Consider the following 16,241-nt stretch of genomic DNA (forward strand, 5'->3'; position numbering starts at 1 on the left):
CGTATATGCGCAAAATGGGTTTTGTAATTTTTTTTTTCTTTACTTTTCGAACCCAACCGGAACAAATATGAAAACCGGTTTTTGAACCGGTCGTTTAATTTTAGAGTTCGGGTAAAAATGTATTAGCACAACACCACTGGTTAAACCCCGTACTAATAAAATAAGCCTTAATAGGACTTGTATATTGAAAATTTAGAACCACCGAATCAATGACCTTATTTTTTTTATTAGTTTTTCTTCAATACTTTAGTCACAATAAAACAATAACAAGGTAAAAAATGATAATAATGACTAAAAATAAAGCAATATCCATAATAAGTAGAATCAAATTTTAAATAAAATTGAAGTAATAATTACCTATAGATTTTACAATATAATTTTTTAAAGCATATATAAAGTAAAAGCTTCTACTTATACTCAGCTTTTATAACTCTTCTACTTTAACACAACTTGATAAACTACCATATACAACATAGTCCACGATCTATGGACGACATCCACATGATGGTTTATGTGTACGGATGCCGTCCATGGACGACATGTTCTGCGTCGGTCTCTGCTTCAAGGTTTATGACTGAGTTAAACTCTTGGCAATTCTAATTTTTAGTTTATTCGAAGCGCAATTTTTTATTTTTCAATATATTTTTATTGATATGAATAATAGAAATATCTTAAATTATATCGTTGTGTCTGGTTCGTTCAGTAGTACACTTTTGCAGAAAATACTCTCGTAGCGAAAGAGTTAAACACTTGATAATATTTTGCATTTGATTCTGAGATTAACCACTTGAAATTTAGTAGAAATACGGATGTAAAACGGATAAAATTCAAAGTACATATGAGCATTGTTGAACATCTCACAAACAACAAAACGATATAAAATACGTTAGAAAATAATACTTGCGTGACATATTATGACAATTCCGTTTTCATTCATTTTGCTCATAATTTTGTTATAGCACATGCGATAAATGAAATAAATAACTAAAGAATGTAATTTAATTAATTATAAAATTATTTTAATTATTTCGAAACTCTACATACCGACATCATGAATGAATTTCTCTAGTTTTGTCTGCATTCCCCAATATCTGAATTCGACTCGGCATAACTTATACGCGCACATAAGCGCCAAACCATCGGGCGTGGGCTGCGGTTTATCTTTGACCTGAAATATTTCATTAATTAAGAATTCATTAATTAAATTGGATGAGCGAATTGCTTAGAGTTGAATATATTGTTCAACTTAGTTTCTAATATTTTAATAATGTATCTGCAATATTAATATTTACATTGTTCCAATAATATTCCAACCAGCTGTCATTCAATGGACCTCTATTTGTTTTCTCTGATATATAAAATTTAGGATCTTCTTCTCTTACATAATCAGCTCCATAAAGTTGATCCTTAACTACATCTATTACATCTAGAATATTAACAAAATAATATGTTAAAAATTTACAAATGTTTATTCAAGAAAACATATCTATATTGAATTGTTACCGATATTGATAGTAGTAATCACAAATAGTAAACAATGCACATCCTCATTGATTTTATTTTTTGAATAAATTAATCGATTATATAACACAAATATATACGAATAAATATACACAAATATATACATAATGCTACTTTCACAACAACAAAAAATCTAAAATTATTTTAAAAATCTAAAAAATAATGAACTGCTACGTCAGTCAGTATATCATTTTATTGTGAATGTCCCAATGACAAATGTGTTCGAAAATAAACAATACAGTTAAATTGGTTTTCTTTCTTGTAGTTAAATGTGAAATTTAAGATACTTTATAAAGACAAAGAGAGATATAAATTAAAAGGTTCAATAAATGTTGCAACTTTCTATTAAAACAATTATCGTTTACTTACCAACAATTCTATTCCTATAATCGCTTCCAGCAAGATTAAAAACATTATCCTGATGCCCATCATCAGCATAATAGTAAGTTTCAATTTCCAATGAAAATTTTTCTACGAAAGGACACGTGTAACGCGTTTTGGTATAAGGATATGCATTCCAGGCCTCCTCTTCTACGGTCAGAGCTGATTTGGGTAAAAGACCTTTGAACCAACCTGAAAAATAAATAACATTAAACGTTAAATGAGATAATAAATAAATTGATACAACAACTAAAGTAAAAATTTAAAGTAAAAGTAAAAATTTAAACTATCTTAACATTTATTGTATACTTTTCTGGTATGCAAATAAAATAATAATGCTGATGCATCAAAACCTCAAATGATTCCTTTTCTTTATTCTGAAATTAGTATTATTTATCATTATATATAGGGTGCACCAGAACTCTACATTAAAACTAAAAGGGATGACAGTATTAATTAGTAGCAAATCATGAAAAAATTAGAAAAACAAAACAAATTTTCATGAAGTTTGAAAATTATGAGCTTTTAAGTAAAACCTAGAGCTTTGGTTAAACTGTAACCATACTTTGGTTATTATGGTTAATTTTCATTATTTTTATTCATATAACTTTGAAATTGCAACCATAAATAACATTTCTTAGAACACAGTAAAAAATAATTATACAATTGGATCAAGTTTTCTAGAATTAGGTCTTTCTGTTGAAGTATGAATTCAAATTTTCATAATTTGTCGACTTTGAAATGTCATCCTTTGAAAAAAGCACTAAAGTGTGTTGGCAAAAAATAACGTACTAAAACATTGGAAAGTTTTATTAAAAATTTAACTATTTACGCTATATATATGATATACAAGATACATAATAAAAATTAACCACAATAAGCGAAAATGATCATAATATCACCAAAGCGCTAGGTTGCACTTAAAAGCTCATTATTTCTAAACAACGTGATATATTCTTTTTTAACTTCCCGTAGGGCAAGTTATAGTAATCGCAAAAAAATCAAAAATGAAAATTTTTATATATCTTTACGTTTCAGAGGTTTTTGAACATTTTGGCATACCTTAGAAAAAATGGATGTATGTGTGTGTGTGTGTGTGTGTGTGTGTGTGTGTATGTATGTATGTATGTATGTATGTATGTATGTATGTAGTATGTGTGTATGTATGTGCGGATACAAATTTTCGTCGACGATTTCGGGAACACGGATCAACCGATTTGAATAATTCAAAAAACATTCGATTCGTATTGATAAGGAGACGTGCTGATTAGTTTTTGGCGAAGGCAGGTCTAGCCGTTCCGAGATACGGGGCAAAAAGTGCGAAAACGGTAACTCAGTTTTTAAGAGAACGGAGCGTCCGATTTGAATAATTCAAAAAACATTTCACTTATATTGACAAGATAAGAATCGATAAAATTTTCATGAAGGTAGGTCTAGCGGTTTCGGAGGTATGGAGGAAAAAGTAAAAAAATGAGCCATTTGGCGGTCAAAAATGATCATTCGACATATGCACATCAAATTATCAGATATTTTATAGAGATTTTAACAATAAGTATACATTTTGTTAACATTCCTATGGGTTCCGTACCAATGCTTATGCGTTAGACAGCGACGCGGGGCTCACGCGCTTTATATTTTGTCCCTATGCAGTTAAAGCAGTACGATTGCTTTGAAAAGAAAGTTCAAATCTTCCACAGTATGTCAAAATAATTTTTTTTCAAAAAAAATATTAGAAAAAATAGTTTCTCAAAAATCTTATTTTTTCAAAGTAAGTTTTTTTCAAAAATGTTAATCGTTTTTAAAAAAATAATAATTTTTGGTACGGGAAGTTCCAGCAATTTGCCTTAAGGCACGATGCCTTAATTGCCTTAAGACAGAATTCCACTTACAGCTAGTTTCTAATTTTTTTCAGGGCAGTAAACGTCAATACAAACACTTCGTTTTGTAATGACGTTATGTTCTGGAACACCCTGTATTTTATATCGAAGTGCATTGAACATTTGCAGATATGTAAATTCTCGCATTCATTTGCATGAGTATGCAAATAGATTGCATTTTATTATATTTGGAATACAATTTCAAATACCATAAAAAATGAAATGAAACAGCAACTATCAGAGTTTTAACTGATTGCCGAATGTTTACATTTAATCTTTTATATTGCTGTAAATTCCACTGTATGCAGATTGAATCTGTTTCCACAATCTATTAAATTAAACTAGAAACATTTTCACCTGGAAGATGACTGCCGACATGATAAACCTTTCTCGTGTACTGTCCTTTTCCCCCGGGACCTTCTTCGTACGGTTCGTTTATCAGAATTTCTACACCACTGCCTGCGCCGCTACTTTCCTCCCGGGATTTTTTCTGAAGATAGGAAAACCAATAATGTTGTACGAGAGAAATGTAAAAGCCAATATATATATATATATATATATATATATATATCTATATTTGTTTGAGTATATGTGAGAACAAATTTTCAGAAAAGGGCTGTTCAGCAAGCATTGGACCAAGCAAGGAACGATGCCGTGCACCACTAATTAACTGTAACAATTAAATAATTAACAATTAATTTAAAAAAACTATAATGCAAAAGCCTAGTACATATTGGTAAACCAATTTTTTTGGTTATACAGACTGGCCTATAGAAGTGTAAATGAACCAGTTTTTAGGTTGATCAAAACATTAAATAGTTAAAGCTTGGTAATGAGCGAGTGTTGAAAACTATTATATGTTGTTTACTATAACCAGACTTATTGTTAAATGTAATTGTATACAATTATATAACAAATTGCGATAGATAATACTATGACAAAAATGCATTTTATGCTAATGTAGAATATTAAAAACACTCCAAAGTACTAATATCAATATTCTAAATCTCATTTCTTTAATAATATTCTAATAGCATAAATTTTGAATATTTAAAACCAGCCTAGTTGTTCGTATTTTCGCTAATCGATTTATAGTTCCAAAGAATCATATTTCCACCAGTAAGTTAATAAAGCAACTGCAAGAAAATATACCTACTAGCTAACAATAGAAAACGTTTGCCTATTATTTGTAATTTATTACAAAACTTACAAGAAAATACTACTACTACACACACACACACCTATATATATACATATATATATATATATATATATATATATATATATGTATATATATATATATATATATATATATATTATCTCAAGCTTCTTCTTTTCTAAGTTTCCTTGCGTAGGAGTGTGTAAAATATATCACTTTTAAAAAATTCTTATAATATTCGTACTTGGCAAAACTTTTCTAAGCAAGAATAAGTTTGCAAACTAAACGTGGGCAGAAGAGAAACTCCAACACCGAAATTGAAGGATAGGTTAAAAAAATCGTCCAAGTCAATAATAAATTCATGTGCATAATATTAATGAAAGGCAATTATTCAGTAAAAGAAAAACAAATCAAGAATTAATTCGGGAAGATTGAACTTTATTTATATAATTGTAAATTGCTTTACACTACCCATTATTTGAAAAATCCAGGATGACTATTCTATAATTTTGTAAATAGTGTACCTATCTACACTCTGGCACTTCTAGTAATGATACTTTATGAAAACTGAATATGAATACTGTATATTTAGCAACATACATGTTCAAAGTATTTTTGTAGAACATTTCAAAAATTTGGTGACATACAATAAGAAATATTTAGAAAGATCATTACACAATAAAATTGTCTACAAAATAAATCAAATATTTTTGCTATTTTGATACATTATTTATTCATAACTTATCATATATGTACTTTCATTGATATTAAAATTGATTTAAAATCATTGTTGTTCAAATATGATGAAAGAAAATTTTTTGTGTATTTGTAATAGCTGGAAGAAATGTTTAAGATATGTAAAAAGATGATAGAATTCTATTTACAAAGCGAATTATTAGTAACATATCATAATATAGAAAATTAAAAATAAATTTAATATATTAATATTTGAAAATATCAATCATTACAAATTTTGAATAAAAAGAGTAAGAGTAAACAAAAAGCTGAATTGCATGAAATTTAAGAGATTTATGAATGAAGGTCAACAATTTGAATTTGTACTTGCTTCTTATAGTGCCACCATAAAATAAAACAATTCAATAAATAAAATTAAAAAAACAAGTAATTATTCGACTAATTATTAGTTGAAAATTCGAACCTTCGAATTAAACGAACATTATTTTCATAAAAAGATGATTTTTTTCTTAAAAGATTTCTATTTTTATGTAATAGACAGTCAAATGACATTCTAATTAAATTAAATTATATATGATATGAGGATTTGGAATATTATTATGTAAAACATTAAGTATCAATTTTAACAAATTAAATCTTTCATTGAACTGTTTTCCATTCAGTTTTGTATTATCAGAATTAAGGTAAATATCGTTTTAATGTAAACTGGAAGTTATTTTATACCAGTATAGGCCCAAAATATTATAAACAACATGAAAAATGAGAAAATGTTCCATGACGAGAATATTCGACAATCGTAGTTAACTGTAACTAAGGTGACCATCTTTATCTAAATCAAAACCGGGACCGCAATTTTTAGTTATGCTAATCCGGAACGGGGGGTTAATAATAGTTTAATAATAGTTTTTTTTATATAAATCTTTTTTTTTATAATAATTGCGGAATTTTAGTAAGAACTTTATTATTCGATTATATGTCATCATCTATATTATATCTTATATAGATCTATATGTTTTTCGCGCTTTTGTATAATATTCTTTTCAATTTTATTCATACATATTTTGAAAAAAATAGCACTTGTTCGTTTGTTTTTATAATATTTGTTAATTCATCTCTTAATTTTTGAAAAGCCGGAACAATCCTGAACAAAAGATCTAAATCCGGTAAAAATCACGCTTTTAAAATAACCCGGGACACAAGGTGAAAATCCGGGACTGTCCCGGCCAATCCGGGACGTATGATCACCTTACCTTAACATTAAAATTTTCACACAGAACACAATAGAAAAATGAAAATGGGAGAAAATGTCATATGGAGCACAAGTAAAATTTATAATGAACTTTCGATTGATATCAAGATCGCCAATGAAAACAATATAACTTCGAAAGAAAAATTATAAAGAAATTGAAGATGAAAGATATTGAAAAGATGAATAACACCTGACTAAATATATGACTTATAAATGTAAAGTGAAATAGATATAGTATATATTTTTGTATATATAATAATTGTTTCATAAGTTCTTATACCATGCACCCATGCCTGACTGAGATTTGAGAATATTAATTATAAACTAGATAGTGATTCCACGTAGCTGAATATATTACTAATATACAATAAATCATATTAAACAAACTATCTTCCAAATACTCACGGCTATCATGTACAGTTGAGCAATTCTGTATTCCTCCACCGTAAGCGGCAGAGGAATTCTGTATTCTTTTATTAACATGTTGACATAAATGGTTCTGCCAGGAGTAAGTTGTTACTTGCACTCAGTTCCTGAGTGGTTTCAACAACCACTATCGCAGTCTGCCACCAGCACTAGAAGTCATCTGAAAACAAATTTAGAAATAGATTTATAGTTGCTGACATTGAAGTAACTCGGATTTATAGTTTGAAAGGGAAGAAAACAAGGAAATTTTACAATGATTCTTAAAACAATTATTGAAGGCATATTAAAAAAGATTTACAATAATTAATAAAATATTAACATTAATAGTTATTGGTAAATTTAATAAAAATAGGTAATAATTAGTTAGGTTGTGCATCTACAATATTTTAAATCAACTTATAAATTATTTTGTTGTTACAGTGAATGTTTTGTATAAAGTTTAGTTTGATAATGATACGTATCTAGTTCATTAAATTTTAAATATCTGTTAATATTTATTATTAAAAATATGTTACAATTTCACAAAAACATTCAAAATATGTATTCGGTTTCAATTTGTGGGCAAAAAAGCAACCACAATTTTATTTGTGTTTTCCTTATTAATTTATTATTTTCTGTATATTATATATCTGTAGAGATTTCACTACTGTATTTTGTCTAATAAATTTTAGATTGCGTACCAATAAATGAGAATTTTTAGAATTTTTATAAGTTCAAATAAGCCTTCAAACATTAATTTATACAGAAACTTTACAGTTTTCAGTTTAATTTTGGAATTTTACGAAAAGTTTACAAAACCAGATTTTATTTGTGTTTTCCTTATTATGCATTCTCATATTCCTGTAAAGTTTTTCAATAAATGAGAATTTTATTATATTCATTTAGATCTTCAAATATTTCTCCATACAAAACTTTACAGTTTTCACTTTGATTCTGCAATTTTACAAAAAGAGAGAAAAAAATAATCCATATTTGACGTTTGATTTTGTTTATGCTTATTCAAACTTAAAATTTAATTGCAAATTGTCAATTTTCATAATGAATCTGATCTGGTCTGGTCTATTTAAAGACTAGGGTATGATCATCTGATGATCATCAGAGTCTTTTACAAAATTGTAATAACAAATCTAAAATATTATATGATTATTCTTCTACTTATATGATTATTATTAATAAATTCATGAATGTGGATGTTTTTTTTAATGTCGATGATTCAATACATATCGTGTTAATATACACAGAAAAATATTATTAAAATATCAATTAAAAATGGTTCTTTTAATACGCATTTTCACTGTATTTATGTTAATTATGTAAACTTCATTTATTCCTTAAAAATATTTAATAATAAATTAGTGACTCAAATTGCCAGTGTATAAACAAAGACCCACAGAATTGACAAAAATGCGTGGATTAAAATTTAAGTAACAATACAGTGAGTAAGTTAATACAAAATAATATTATTCAATACATATCACTTTATTACATTTAATTAAAAGAAGTACTTCAAATAGTTTTACATGATGCAATTCAAAACAAGTAAATTGTAATTTTAAAATTCGTAATATAAAACTTGAAGGCTACAATTTTCTCTAGGTAACATAAATGCTTCTGGAAAATATCACATGATATGCAATATATATTCTAAAACTGAATATAAATATATTCAGTTTCCAGAGCTAACGAGTAGAAATAATATTTGCTGAGAGATGATTTATAGAGAACAAGCATTTCTAGGAAATTTTATATTGGAATTATTAAGAATTTCCGTTCGCATAGATTGAGTATATTCATTAAAAATACAGAAAGAATAAATTTATAAGAAAAAGTAAATATTCAATACGCATTTCAAATATCACTTCTCAACAATGGTTTATACAGTTCAAGAACATTTTTAATTGCCCTAAATAAGATATGAATATATATTTTTTTTCAAATAAGTAACTCTACGTTATTACATTAGTTGCTAATTCAGTGGAAGAGAAACAGGTAGGTGTAATTTTTTACTTCTAATTTCATGTTGCCAATGTTTCATTTATGAAAAGAGAGAAAAGTTTGTCTTAAATCTCTAATCAATAGTTCAATGTCAAAGATTTATAAATACTTCCCAAAATCAACACAAGCTGCAAAACTTTGTTGACAATGGATGGATTATCGCAAACGATCATTGTCTATTTCAATTCTATAAATACATACGTGAAAAGCGAACTTTGATAAAAAGTATTTTCTGTTTTCTGACATTTTATATTTTGAGAAATGATATAACACGGCTCATGGTTAAAAAGGTGTGAAAAAAATAATACTATGCAATTTTTAAATCCTACTTTAATAGTTATGTTCAGAAGGTGATTACCTAAATAGCATTCGAACAAATTTTAAAGAAATATTGTTAACGCCTAAGGCTATATAATTAAATAATATAGATATATTTAAATACTTTCATACAGGATAGCAATAATAAATTTATCATACTTTGTACTTTGAAATATGAAATAATCACTCATATTGTAAAACATTTTGTCCATAAATAGTACATCATCAATTATTAATCCGTCTTTCTAAGAAATTCAGATTCTTTAAACTCTACCCAACTAAATTAAAAGTCAATACTTGATTGGATAGGAATGTAATGGGCAGTCACTTGCACCCAAAAATGAACAAATTAGAAACAAATAAAAGCATTAAAACTTTGTAAATTATTACTATCTTAACACTCATCTAAGTAACATCAAGTAATATTTCGACATTAATATATAATAGTCAGTTATGTCAGTATTAACTCAATATCCAAACAACTAGCATCATTATAACAATTAACATATCAATCATCAATATATTTCTAAAATCGCATAATTTTATCCTAATAAAGAACATTTAAATTATTTATTATCTTTTAATCGGTCTGATATAGCCAATAATTTAATCTGGTCCTTTAACAGAGTTTGGTAGCATCTCGGTGGATCACGAGCTATTCATAAAGTTCATATTAATAACTAATCGGTTTAAAACAAATATAATAACGAGAAGTTTATTGAAAAATGTTTTTTAAGTTACTGTTAAGAATAGTTTTTTTTACATTCAGCTATATCAGTATTAATATAAATTGTATGGTATATTGTATTATATTGTAACCACATAATGAAAGAACTAAATAAAACTCATAACTTATAATTAAGTCGCAATAGGCAATATAAGAATCTCGATTGCACGTACAGCGATAATTGCAATCGGATAAATCTATCCAAGGATGTGACCAGTAGATTTATACGCAACGTTGGTTTCTTATTATTGTATATATACAAACATGTTATATGTATATAAATATATACAGGATTGTATTAAGAAAATTGGTAATGCGTGAAGTCAATAGAAATCTATTACAGCAAAAACACAAAAATAACTATGTACAGATGTATAAGTTGGCAAGTATTGTGCGAGTTGTAATATTGATATTACATAACGCTTATCATTTGTTTCGTAAGACGCTAATTCATTCACCATAATTATAAATTAACAGTAAACGAATGCATCTGGCATCATCATATATGGTTAGCTTGATAATATTGATAGTTTATTGCTCGTTTAAGAAATTTAAAGCAGATTACGTGTTTCTTTTATTTTGCCAGAAACATCATAATGAACATACAATTGATAATGTATAATGTTGTGTCTTCAGACAAATTGCTAGAATACCTAGTTATAAATAAACATTATATTATATCGATATATTAGATGAACTAATATACTGATTGAATTTTTTCTTCAACACATTTATTTTCTAACATGCAATTGAAGATGACAAGAAAAATATTGAAAATGGTTGATCAAATAAATCAATAAATTGGAGCATGCACCTCTGCTTCTATTCAAATCGTTTTTTGAGAGTTTTATCAAATACAATTAAGTCCAAAGCCACGTAAACTTCAATGTCCAACAGCTTAAATTAACGAGCATTATTTTGTGTTTTGTCCGCTTAGTAAAACTATGTTTCGCTAAGTTGTAATAATGGTTCTGTACAGATTCTACTATAATTTGGAACCTCGACTATATGAGGTGCATATTTTCCAATTAAATTTGCGCAACCAAACCTAATTAGTGCATGTTCAGCATTATACAACTTAAAGTCAACATATTTGTTTTCTTTGCCACAGTCTTGTTAAACGTACCCTAATTATGTGATGTAAATTCACTTTCAGTAAAATAGACTGTACAAAATTAAAACAATTAACAAGGACTATGTTTCAAAATAAGGATACGTTAAATGCGATATTATAAATTTTACCCATGTCCATCATGCATTATTATAATACAGTTATATGTAACCAAAAATAAAAAATGTTATAATGCATGAGAAAACCAAACCAATACTGCCTACTAAAAACGTAGAAATATCTAAAGGCTTTATATGCATATATAAGCTCTAATGTGAAAAATTATCAAGTGCATATGCATCAGCATCTAATTTCTCTATTAATCAATTATGATCACTTGAATATTCTTCAACATCAAATTATGTATGTGTAAAAGTTGAAATTCTGAAGATAAAAATATTATAGTCTTGGCCTAAATTCATTGTCAGAAAATCATAATTTTTGTTTTTCCATTGACCATTTCCAAAGACCATTGCTTATGAGAATTTGTTAATAACTTTTCAAATAAGTACAATTTCACAGATTATTTTTCATAGCCAATGATTTACTTGGATTGTAAGACATCAATTATATCAAAATAAGGCAAATATCACATGCGTAGTTAAAAGTTCCAAAGAAAAGGTCATGCTCGCGGGCATTATTATAATTTTATAGAGAGCACAGCGCTCTGCTTGAACATGCACATAAAAAGTTTTGAAGGACAAATTCTCATTATCTCAATTAAATTTTCTAAGAAGCAAAAATCCTATATCAAATACTTGCAAGCTTTGCACAAAGTAAGGTAGCTTTCATACTTTAATCGTAAGAACAACAATGTTATTATTTTGCTAATAACAACCATGTCAAGTTATTGTAAGTCACATTAAGTAGCAAATGAAATTTTTCTGAATATTAATTAACAGTAAAATTCTAAGAAAAAAAAAGGAAATGGGCAGAGTAAATATGTGGAATGAAATAATAAGGATAGAAAAATAACTTCGAACTAATCGGAAATTATTCTTTATGGAGAGCAGATATATAATGCTCTGTTCACATTTATAATATCAAACAACATAGATTTATAAAATGTATTGGTTTATATGCCCAAATTTTATATTTGATTTAAGTCTAATGCAAGATTATGGCTATGTACTAGTGTATGGTAAAAAAAATCTCGGGGGTCCTAAAGTTATTGACTTATAATTGTTGAGTTAATCTTTATTTAATACATGTTAATATAGAGAATTAATAGTAAATACATATTTAGTTCAGCTAAGTTTCGAATGTGTTCTCGCCAGAAAAAACGATTACATATTTGAATTGCATATGGCAATAATTTTCATGATTCAAGATTAATCTAATCGAAAGTAAGTAGAAAAAGACTTATCGAAAGCTCTATTATAACTAATCTAAATCACCTAGATCATTATCGATGTATATAAAATATCAGGAACAAAGGTTGAGAGCAATTGTGAAAGAATTCGAATTATTCATAATTGTGAACTTTCATTTACAAATTTACAATCCATGGCTACAAATTTTAGAAAAAAACAAAGTTGTATTCAAAATATTTACTTCAATTTTTAACATAAGTAGTTATATAATTTACAGAACATATTCATATAACGTTAACTTATTTAGCCCATTGTGCTATTTAGAGTATAGCAAGTTTGATCACAAATCATAATGATTTTATTTATAATAAACTTTTAAATTTAATGATTTACTAATTGAATTATACTATACTATATACTTGTTGTGTATGTCATCGTTCCTTAAGGCAAATTACTGGAACTTTCCATACCGTCATGAAATAATCGAAGTACATGAAAAGTTTTCTAATATATTATTCCAAGTACTGTAACTCTCATTATTTGTATTCTATAGACAAATATATATTATAAATTGGACGACGACGTTTATATAACATATATAAACATACATGAAAAAAGTAAATTAAATGCCCATACATCTGACATCTGACAATTTTTGAGTTGTCATTTTTCTTAAAATTATAAAAAATTAAAATAATGAATAATTAGAATTCTGTATAATCAAAATTACACAAAATCAATATTTTTTGTATGTATTTAAATAACGTGAAGTTCTTTCCTTCAAATTAATTTACTTTTTGGTATTCTGTAATTTCATAAGTAGATGGGTAGATTTTATTCATCATAAAGAAATTTAAATATTTCGTGAAAAAAGTGTGAAAAATAAAATCCAAGGTTATATCGATATTGTATCGGTATATACTAGTACCTATGTATACCCAAACCCATCTTCTATTTGATAGCTTCCGTCATCTACCGTCAGTTCCTAAGCTTCCTTCCGATGAGAAAGGATAGCGGAAGTAAAGTACCTATATAACTGATGAGAATGCGGAATAGGATGTTACAAAACCTTAATAGTTGGTTATTTACTATGAGTTTCGTATTATTCTTAGCGATCAAAATTAAAATAAATAAAATACGCCTTAATAAATTAGTAAAAATTAACACTTGTGCAAGGCGAAAAGTTCGTTTTCATAATTGTTGGCAGCTTTCATAAAATTGAAAATAAAAGTACAACATTGTTAATGTGAGGGGCTATTTTAATCGGCTTTTGAAATTTTGCATTCGGCAATTTTCTCATTCATGACGTATTTGTTTCATATAAACAAACTTTTATAGAATATTTGATGGATTTTATTATCAAGTAATTGCGAATATTTAATTTATACCTATACCTTTTAGAAACCCGGGACAACTCGAGACAGAACATCTAAATCCGGGACAAATATTGCTTTCAGAATAACCCGGGACACAAGGTGAAAATTCAGGACTGTCCTGGCCAAACCGGGACACCTTACCTATTTAAATTTAACGTAAATTAGAGCTTGGCCGAGGTTGGGATAAAAAAATTGGCCCTTTCATAGAGAAATTAGCCAATTTCTTAGCAATTATTTTATTGATGTGATTTTTATCATATCTATATTTGCGCTATCTAAGAACACAATATTATTTGATCAATTGTCATGGGTGCCAAGTTTGGTAATAAATATTTGCAAATTATTTATTTATTTTTGTCCCACAAATCATTATAAACAGATAATAAAAACGCCTTTGTTTTTACATAAATGTCAAGTCTGTCCAGAGCGCCTTTATCTTTTCATTTTTTTAAAAATATTGATGAAATCTAAGCTAACAAATAATTAATATAATTCATGAAGGATATTTACTACGACTACACGATGTTCTGAGCAAATTGAGGATTTGCATTCTTAAGATTTACAAGTATTTCGCTTCTTACAATTAGTGGAAACATGAAAATTTATGTGATTATATTGTTTAGGAAAATGACTGATTAAGTTTACTTTTTATACTGCCTTTTAGAAGTATCGCATACATTCCTATTAAAAACTTCAAAAAAGGCTATGCCAATTTAGCAAATGATCAGAATGATTAGAAGTACAATTTAAAAGAATCAACAGTACTGATATCTTCATTAAATAACAGAAAATTGGACGCAATATGAAGAAAATCTACGAATTGATTGTACGTATCAACCTGAATGCGAAATAAATATTTATTAAACATGTTAATGTATAATAATAACTTAAAAACGCTAGTATGAACAAAAATTTTCTATAAATTAGTAATAATCTGTGGCGATATACAACTGAATAATTTATTCTAATAGATATCTAAAAAAATACTTGAATATAGAATAGAACCTTTATCTCGAACATCTGCTTATGTGACAAAACTCGTTGATGCAAAAAACATGAAGATATGTACGAACATTCATAAAACATTCATATCGGATTTTTGCTTCTACTGCTGCACGTATTGGAAAATCACTGAACCAAATATTCGGTCAAGATAAAAAATCAGTTAATGTTTCATTTGCAAATAGCAGTTCATTTACCGATTGTTTGAATATTGTCATTATAAAAAATTTGCATATTCATATGACGGAAGATAGAAATCTATAAAACGTGCCTGAACAAACATATTTTATGAATATTTTTCACGTTTTGCATATTTGAATACTTCATTATTGGACATAAAATTGAAACTTCTGTTAAGAATAATTATTTTTACCAAAAACAAATTTAAATTGAAAATAAAAATATCATTTATTGCAAAGTACCAGAGCAAATTAAGTAAGAATATTTGAAAATCTTTGAAAAAAAAGCATTTTCTGTTGTTGTTAGTTTTTTGTTTTTGAGCACTCGTGTTTAGTTTACGAGACCTTAATATAATTTTAAGTATACGTTATTTAATTATTTTATATAAGGTGTTGTTAATTTTAATTCAGATTCAACAGATGTTTTGTATAACCTCTATATGTTTAAGGGGTAAGAAGAACCAACTGAACCTTTAGTCTGGAAAAGGCGTGAACAATAAGAAAACAATAAAGAAAAAAAAATAAATTAAGTTAAACAAAGCAATTTTACAAGTGATGAATTAAACTAATAGTTAATCTAATTGTTCTGATAAATATTTCTGACAAACTACAAGATGAATGTTAACAATGATGAATCTTTTGTAAACTTGTGCCCATAAAATTTTTATTTCGCATTGGTTAAAAAATTTAGCTCTTATTTCATAAAATTTCTTTAAAATCATTGTATCCCTTTGCCCGATGGCTGTTCATTTTTACCCAGACTATATGGGGTAAAAAGGAACGAATGACAAATTTTAGAAAAATACCTAAAAAATATATTTCTTTAATTAGGAATTATGAACTGACAATTTTACTGAACATAAATCGATAGTTGCTTGTTGGTACGTGTTATGTGCTGTGATGTAGTTTAT

The 16,241-nt window shown here is 27.1% G+C and overlaps 1 protein-coding gene across 1 annotated transcript in view; it reads right to left on the minus strand.

Moving 5' to 3' along the window:
* Positions 1 to 1,036: 1,036 nt before the first annotated feature.
* The window catches only part of LOC113385863 (protein retinal degeneration B-like), a 92,696-nt gene continuing 77,491 nt past the window's right edge, over positions 1,037 to 16,241 (minus strand). Inside the window, exons 2-6 of the mRNA XM_026623690.1 lie at positions 7,289 to 7,469; positions 4,137 to 4,269; positions 1,891 to 2,094; positions 1,293 to 1,426; positions 1,037 to 1,168 (exon numbers count right to left, since the gene is read on the minus strand). Coding sequence (XP_026479475.1) covers positions 1,037 to 1,168; positions 1,293 to 1,426; positions 1,891 to 2,094; positions 4,137 to 4,269; positions 7,289 to 7,366 — 681 coding nt within the window. The 5' untranslated portion in view covers positions 7,367 to 7,469. The remainder of the gene's footprint in view (positions 1,169 to 1,292; positions 1,427 to 1,890; positions 2,095 to 4,136; positions 4,270 to 7,288; positions 7,470 to 16,241) is intronic.

Source organism: Ctenocephalides felis, unplaced genomic scaffold (assembly GCF_003426905.1).
Source record: "Ctenocephalides felis isolate EL2017-DRISC unplaced genomic scaffold, ASM342690v1 CF-g0.4_SCAFFOLD_03571, whole genome shotgun sequence".
In the NCBI taxonomy this organism is placed as follows: domain Eukaryota; kingdom Metazoa; phylum Arthropoda; class Insecta; order Siphonaptera; family Pulicidae; genus Ctenocephalides; species Ctenocephalides felis.